The sequence below is a fragment of the Triticum dicoccoides genome, chromosome 1B (assembly GCF_002162155.2).
Source record: "Triticum dicoccoides isolate Atlit2015 ecotype Zavitan chromosome 1B, WEW_v2.0, whole genome shotgun sequence".
Lineage (NCBI taxonomy): Eukaryota > Viridiplantae > Streptophyta > Magnoliopsida > Poales > Poaceae > Triticum > Triticum dicoccoides.
This window is the reverse complement of record NC_041381.1, coordinates 98,040,841-98,048,946: the sequence shown is the minus strand read 5'-3', so window position 1 is coordinate 98,048,946 and position 8,106 is coordinate 98,040,841. Positions and strand designations below refer to the sequence as shown.

Genomic DNA, 8,106 nt, shown 5'->3' with positions numbered 1-8,106 from the left:
TCTCGCGGAAGGAAAAAAAAAAAGAAAACACGTTTTCTCATGCAAAAAAATCAAAAAAAATTTGATCAAAAAGTTAAGGAAGACCAGTGGAAAACCAAAACGTCGAAAAAACCAAAAAAGTCGTTTAAATAGCCGAAACGCGTGCAGAAAAATAAAAAAATAAAATATGGAGGGAGCGTCCAGAGCGCGACATGTGGCGAATGGCTGAGAGCGCTAAGTGACGCTGATCGTTGTGAGGCTCCCGAAGGAGCGCTCGTTAACTAGTGGCTCTCTCCTATATGACGCGCGTTGTGGCAAGGAGACCTGGGCCGAGCCCAATTGCGTGCCGAGAAAAAACTGTTGAAAAAGGAGCGCCAGGGCACCGGGATACGAACCAGCGACCTCACAGCAAGTTGCCTATCAAGCTAACCACTGCAACATACAAATTGTGGTGTTAGATTTGCAGCGCCAGACTTCATCAAGAAATAAAAGCCAGAGGCAAATCCTAAACACCCAATAGCAACAATTCAAACAAACAAAAGTATGTTTGTGGGATCGAACCGAGGCCCTATAGCCACTTACATTACTGACATTAGATGTCCAAAATGGTAGCCAAGTGTGTATGAACTATAAGACGCAAACACATTAAACGTGATTTCATTTCGAAGAAAGTAAATATTTTTTGAAACACGAACATTTTCTAATTTCTGAACAAAATTTTAAAAAGTAGAAAAAAATTGAAACCCAAAGATTTTCTGAAAAACGAACAAATTTCGAAGGGAGAACATTTTTTTAGATTACAAACAAATTTTTGAAACTGTAATTTTTTTGACATAGAAGAACAAAAATAAAAAATGCAACTTTTTTTCAAATTATGAACATTTATTTGAAAATGCAAACACTTTTTGACAAACAAGAACAAAAAGAATAATGCAAACATTTTTTGAAATTACGAACAAATTTTTTAAAATGCAAACACTTTCTGAAACTCCCTGAACAATTTTTGAAATTGTAAACAAATTTCGAAAACATGAATTTTTTACTCGTGAACATATTTGGAAAGTAAAAGTCCAGAACATTTTATAAGTTTTTGAACAAGAATTCCAAGGCGAACATTTTTTAGACCAGCGGAACATTTTTTGATTTTGTGAAATAATTTTGGAAACAAGAAAGTTTTTTGAATTTGTGAACAAATTTTGAAAGTGGGAACATCTTTTGTAAATCTCACACATTTTATGAATTTGTGAACAAAAATTATAATGCGACCATTTTCGAAATTTGGAATTCTAGTTTTTTTTTATGAATTTTGGAAGGTTTGTTTCAGAGGTTTTTTAAAATTCTAGCTTTCCTGTAAATATTTAAACAAGATAGGAACATTTTTGTAAAAATGAACAAATTTTTAAAATGTGAACATTTTCTAAATTTCTGAAGATTTTTTGAAAAACAAAAATAAAATTGAAATTAAAAAGGAAAGAAAAGAGGAAACAAAACAAATAAATAGAAAACAAAAATCTTTATACCTAATAACATGTCTCAGGTGGGACTCAAACCCAGCTCACGGGGAAAGAATCCACCCGCACTAACCAGTCCACCTACCTATTGTGTTGTTTGTAAAAGAAGAGGAAGATATCATTTTATATGGGTTAAACGAATTATATTAAGAAAAACTTCCAATGAAGAAAACAAGTTAAATGGAGGAGTAAGTTCCCCTGTTATGAGCATGGAAGGAAAGCAAACAAAGAAAGGAATAAATTTCATCCTTATGATGAGGCAGAAAGGGAAGGAATTAAAGAAAAGAATAAAAGATGAAATAAATTTTATCCTTTATGATAAGGCAGGAAGGGAAGCAATTAAAGGAAAGAATGAGAGAAGGAATAAATAAATTTCCCTATTATATACGAGGCATGAAGAAATGAATAAAGAAGAAATTAATTTCACAAGGAAAGAACAAAAAAAGAATAAATTTTGCTAATTATATGAGGCATGAAGAGAGGGAATTAAAGAGGGAAAAAATCGTTGGGATCTAAAATAAGAAATAAAAACTTCAGTGTTAAGGATTTAACAGAACAAAATAAATTCCGTTGTAGACCAATTAAATATATCATCAACCTCTTGTGCATAAAAAAATCCATTGTGCCTCTACTTAGGAATACATGGGGCACACTAAAAAAAAAGACTTGCGGAGGAGCTTGTCAAAAGTGACCATTTTACTTTTGAATCTCATGATGATGTTGGTTTTGTTGAATCTCATGTGATTTGGGAGTACGTGAGAGTTGACAACGGGTATATGTGGCTCTACCTTCTCTATTATAGGTGATCCAGTCACTTCCCAATATGAATTTATTTGCAAGTTTTGCGGGAGTGGAGGCAAAGAATGAAGTCACCCCAAATCGCTGCACTGGTGCTATGTATTGTGGAAGGTCGTGCACACATTGGCAAGGTTTGAGCCATATTCGATTCATTTTGGGGTGTTAAGGCAGAACAAACCCAAATAGTTGAACTGGATCTGCTCAGATACCAAATCACGGTTCGGAGCTCGTATACAGACATCCAAATGCATGGTTCAATGGTCATGGCGGAACAACACAACATGGTTGATTGCCAGAAACATGTCCAAGTTCATGTTAGAGATGAAGAAGATGGACGGCTGTGACAGTGAAGTGTATGCGGTTTAAGTTGAGTCAACAAGTTGATGAGCTCGCACCTTAATTTAATTTTGCATTAATAACTATTATTGTGAGTGATCAATAAAGAAATGCATCGCCTGGTACATTAAGTAATGATTGGTGTTCAACCACATGAACATGTATATGCGGTTGCAGCACACAAGGAATTACAAGCTGGTGCGGGTAGGGGCTCGAGAAATCGGCATGGTGAGTGTGATGACCAAGATCATCGCCTTGGGACTGATCACATTGGATGAAATAGGTGGGCAAGTGACCGTCATGGAAGATGATGACGAAGAGGAGAAGTGACAACACAGATGAGTCGCTATGGGTGTGCGAGAGTTTGTTTCTCCCGTTGCAACGCATGGGCATTTGTGCTAGTGAAACAAAAAAAGGAAAAACAAAAAAGGATAGAAAAGAAATGAAGAAACAGGAAAAAAATAAAACAAAAAAAAGACCTAAAACCGGTTCAGGAACTTCCCTTACGTTCTACAAGGTTCCTAAAACCAGAAAAGCCCGACTAGAATGTCCTAGAACGTTCCCAAAACCGAGCGGTACTGTAGCGCGTTCTTTACTAATAATTGGGCTGGCCCATGAAGCTGGCTGGTCGATCGTTCTGTGCGAATCAACTACAATTTGCCGCAGAATGCGGCAGATAGGCTTTTCCCTCCTAGTTAGCGCTCGCAGCGGGAGCTAGCGGGCCGGCCCAATCAAAGAGAAAAATCAGTAAAAAAACTTACTGGTATAACGATGCAAAAACTGGGATTCAAACCCATCAGTCCATCACCTAAGGTATACCAATGTAACGCCCGAACCACCAGACCGAGATGCTAAGCTTGTCAACTATAAGAAAAGAGGTACATTTGACCCTTCCTCTACAGATATATTATAGACCCAGAGTTAATTATTTGAAAAAGAAATTCACAAAAAACCCACGAATTCTGAAAAAAAAGGTTCATGAAAAATGGAAAAAAGATCATCATTTTCGGATAAAACCTTCATCCTTGAAAAAAGTTCACAAATTTGAAAAATAGTTTACTGTTTTCGAAGAAAAGTTCCTCGATTTCGAAAAAAGTTCATCAAATTTCAAAAAAAGTTCATTGAATTGAAAAAAAGTTCATCGATTTTCAAAAAAGTTCATCAAAATTTATAAAGTTCATGGGTTTGAAAAAAGTTCATGGATTTCAAAAAAAGTTCATCGAGTTTGAACAAAAGTTTATCAAATTTGGAAAAGGTCCATACAATATTACAAAAAAAATCATTTTATTTCAAAAAATGTTCACGGAATTTGAAAAAAGTTCATCAAATTTCAAAAAAGTTCACGAAAATAGAAAAAAGTTCACCAAATTTGAAAAAAGCTCATCAAATTTCAAAAAAAGTTCGTCGATTCGGGAAGATTTCATTGATTTTCAAAAAAGTCCACGAATTTGAAGAAAAAGTTCACAGATTTTAAAAAAAGTGCGCAATAAAAAATTTTGGGAAAAAATGAAAAAGGAATAAACCGAAGTGAAGAACGAATAAAATGAACTAACCATACACCAGCGAGTGGATGGTCTGGTGGCTACAACCGAGCGCTCCAACGAATGGGTTGCGAGTTCGAACCCTAGCACTGTTTTTGACGTTTCAAAACACAAGAAGGAGAAAGATCGAATGGGTCGGCCCATCTTGGACTACTGTAGGCGCCTGTTTGCAAATTGCACTGTAACGAATGGGCCGGCTCATTTTGGACTGCTGTAGGCGCCTGTTTGCAAATTGCACTGTAACGGGCGCCTGCAGCGCCAAATAGGAAATGCCGTGAGGAAGGGTTCCTATTTGACGAAATCACTAATCAAAGAGTACTCCCTACAAAGATCACTCACACCTTCTCAGGTTGCGACAAGTGATAGAGTTCTCCTTTTTCATGTATTCTTTATTTAAATGTTTTATCTCTTAAACCGTGCATCCAAATCTCGAACAGTTTTTCACCATTAGATTCCTCGTGTCAAGGTCTTCAAAACTAGATCATTTGTTGATAGGTTCTAAGAAAAAAATCATGAAAAAACTAGATGAAAAAAGCGTACGGAAAAAGGAATCGGGAGCACATTTTTTTTCTTTTCCGAAAGAGGCACAGTTGTGCCTTCTTGCGAAAGCGCAATCATGCCTCTTCCGAAAGCAAAACCATGTCTCTTGCGGAAGGAAAAAACAGAAAACGGTTTTTTATGCCTCTCGCGGAAGCAAAACTGTGCCTCTCGCAGCAGAAAAAAAACGTGTTTTTTTGTTTCAAAACACAAGAAGGAGAAAGATCGAATGGGTCGGCCCATCTTGGACTACTGTAGGCGCCTGTTTGCAAATTGCACTGTAACGAATGGGCCGGCTCATCTTGGACTGCTGTAGGCGCCTGTTTGCAAATTGCACTGTAACGGGCGCCTGCAGCGCCAAATAGGAAATGTCGTGAGGAAGGTTTCCTATTTGACGAAATCACTAATCAAAGAGTACTCCTTACAAAGATCACTCACACCTTCTCAGGTTGCGACAAGTGATAGAGTTCTCCTTTTTCGTGTATTCTTTATTTAAATGTTTTATCTCTTAAACCGTGCGTCCAAATCTCGAACAGTTTTTCACCATTAGATTTCTCGTGTCAAGGTCTTCAAAACTAGTTCATTTGTTGATAGGTTCTAAGAAAAAAATCATGAAAAAACTAGACGAAAAAAACGTACGGAAAAAGGAATCGGGAGGACATTTTTTTTCTTTTCCGAAAGAGGCACAGCTGTGCCTTCTTGCGAAAGCGCAATCATGCCTCTTCCGAAAGCAAAACCATGTCTCTCGCGGAAGGAAAAAACAGAAAACGGTTTTTTATGCCTCTCGCGGAAGCAAAACTGTGCCTCTCGCAGCAGATAAAAAACGTGTTTTTTTGTTTCCGAAAGGCACGGCGGTGCCTCTCACGAAAGCAAAATCGTGCCTCTCGCGGAAGGAAAAAACAGATAACGTGTTTTTTCCGTTTCCGAGAGGCACGACCTGTCTCTCGCGAAAGCAAAACCATGCCTCTGGAGGAAGGAGAAATACATAAAGATGTTTTTTATTTTTATTTTCAAGAGGCATGGCAGTGCCTCTTGTGAAAGCAAAATCGCGCCCCTCGCGGAACTAAAACCGTGCCTCTTGTGAAAGCAAAGAAAACACATGTTTTTTTCGTTTCCGAGAGACATGACAGTGCCTCTCGCGGAAGAAAATAAATGCACTTTTCGCGTAACAATTTTTTCCAAAGTTTTTGTCTAAAAGCTTAGGAAGACCGGTGGAAAACATAAAAGTAAAAAAACATGTAAAAAGCTGAAAACATGTTTTTTTTCGTTTGCGAGAGCCACGGCCATGCCTCTCGCAAAAGAAAAAAAATAGGAAACACATTTTTTTCCCTATTTCTGGCCGTGCCTCTCGCGAAAGCACAACCGTGTCTCTCTCGAAAGCAAAATTGTGCCTATCGCGGAAGGAAAAAAACCAACAGAAAATGCGTTTTTTCGTTTCCGAGAGGCACGACCGTGTCTCTAGCGAAAGCAAAACTATATCTCTTGCAGAAGCAAAGTCGTGCCTCTGGTGGAAGGGGAAAAAAATAGAAAGCACGCTTTTTTTTATTTCCGAGAGGCATGACTGTGCCTCTCGCGAAAGCAAAATCGTGCCCCTCGCGGAAGCAAAGCCGTGCCTCTCGCGGAGAAAAAACATGTTTTTCCGTTTCTAAGAGGCATGACAATGCCTCTCGCGAAAGCAAAACCGTGTCCCTCGCGACAGGAAAAAATATATCATTTTTTACGTTTTTTTTTTCAAAATTTTTCTTTTTGTCCAGAAGCTAAGAAAGACCGATGAAAAACCCAAAAGTATAAAAAACAACGTCACATGTCGCGCTCTTGATGCTCCCTCCTGGATCTCGGCCTCCCTGTTGCCAGCAGCGGTGTGGTATCCCTTCATGAACTTGCCGCGAAGTCCCTGTACTTGGGAGGGTTCGTCTTCTGGTCCACCGTGGCCAGCACCGGACCTATCCTGTAGTCCATCCTCCTGGGCCTGACCAGCGTCGCCACCGACATCCTCACCTTGGTATAGTTCGTCACCACCCGGTGCTCCACGCTTGCAAGCAGCCCGTTGTTTATAATCTAGTACTGTACATGCAAACATGTTTACACGTTGATTAGGTATCCTGCGTATATACTCACTCCATGATTATTAATAGAATTTTTGTGATGCGGCCTCCATCCTTTTTATTTTATTGTTTCTTTCTCTTATTTGTTTTTTTATTTATTTTCCGGTTCACCTTTCTAAAATAGATATGCTTTTTTACCCTTTTCTTTATATTTATTTTCTTTATTTCAATACACACGGTTCTTATAGATTTGTTCATCAGGTTTTAAAAAATGTTCATCGCACATTTCTAAAGATGTCCGGGATATATTTATAAATTAAGTCGTGTATTTAAAAAAAATATTCACCGCATTTTAAATATTATTCATCACATATTTTAAGAAGCCTTCTCTGTGTATGTTGAAAACATTTTAGCTGTTTTAATTTTTATAGTGTATTAAAAATGTTCTTCACATACTAAAAAATGACCATCGTGTATTTTAGAAAATTCTCACAATGTTGTGTATTTCAAAAATGTTCATTTGTATTTTAAAATAAATGGTGTATATTTGAAAATGTTCAATGTGAATTTAAAAAATATTTATCATGTATTTGAAAATGGACACCCCGCAAAAAAAAGTATTTGAAAATGGACGGATGAAAACTCCATTTTCAAGCGAAGATCACATGCAGACAAAATTTAGCTTTCCAATACAAACGTAGAAGACTGGTCCATTCATCTTGATTCTTGAAACAAGTAACTTTCAATTGTACTCGCGAAATCGTGAATCTCCTGTAAGAGAGTCCATGGTATAATCTTAACAGATGCGTAACCTAGCCTGGACTACGGCGGCGGTAGGGCGGACATCAGACTGTCGGCGCGGCGGCGCACGTTGTCCCTGAGGCGCTGGAGCGCCCTGGCGAACTCCGGCAGCTCGGCCTCCCCGAGCGCCTCCACGTCCGCCTCCCACCAGAACCGCTTCCCCTCCTGCGTCTGCACGTCCATCACCTTCTTCCCGACGGCGCTCATCCGCGCGGCCTCCGCGGCCACCTCCAGGCCGTTCTTCTCCGTCTCCTGGCACAGCGCCTCCAGGGCCTCCCACTCCACGTCGTCCGCGGCAGCAGGGACATTGGCTTCGCCGTAGCCGGCGTAGCCCAAGACGGCGTCGGTGGAGGGGCTGCCGAACGCGAACCCTTTGCCGGCCTCGGAAAACACGACGACGGCGAGGCTGGCGCGGCAGAGCACGGCGAGCTCGGAGGCCTTCTTCCAGAGCCCGGACTTTCGCTTGGAGAAGGTCACCTGCCGGGACTCCCTGTCCTCCACCAGCCGGTTCTCTCTGCGCTGCCGCCCTTTCGTCTTCTTGCCGAGCGGCGGCTGCAT

At 39.8% G+C, this 8,106-nt stretch overlaps 1 protein-coding gene across 1 annotated transcript; it reads right to left on the bottom strand.

Annotated features, from left to right (window-relative positions):
- Positions 1-7,569: 7,569 nt before the first annotated feature.
- On the bottom strand, positions 7,570-8,106 carry LOC119350188 (agamous-like MADS-box protein AGL61). Its single transcript, XM_037618137.1, has one exon. It carries the CDS (start codon positions 8,104-8,106, stop codon positions 7,570-7,572), a length of 537 nt encoding a protein of 178 aa, XP_037474034.1.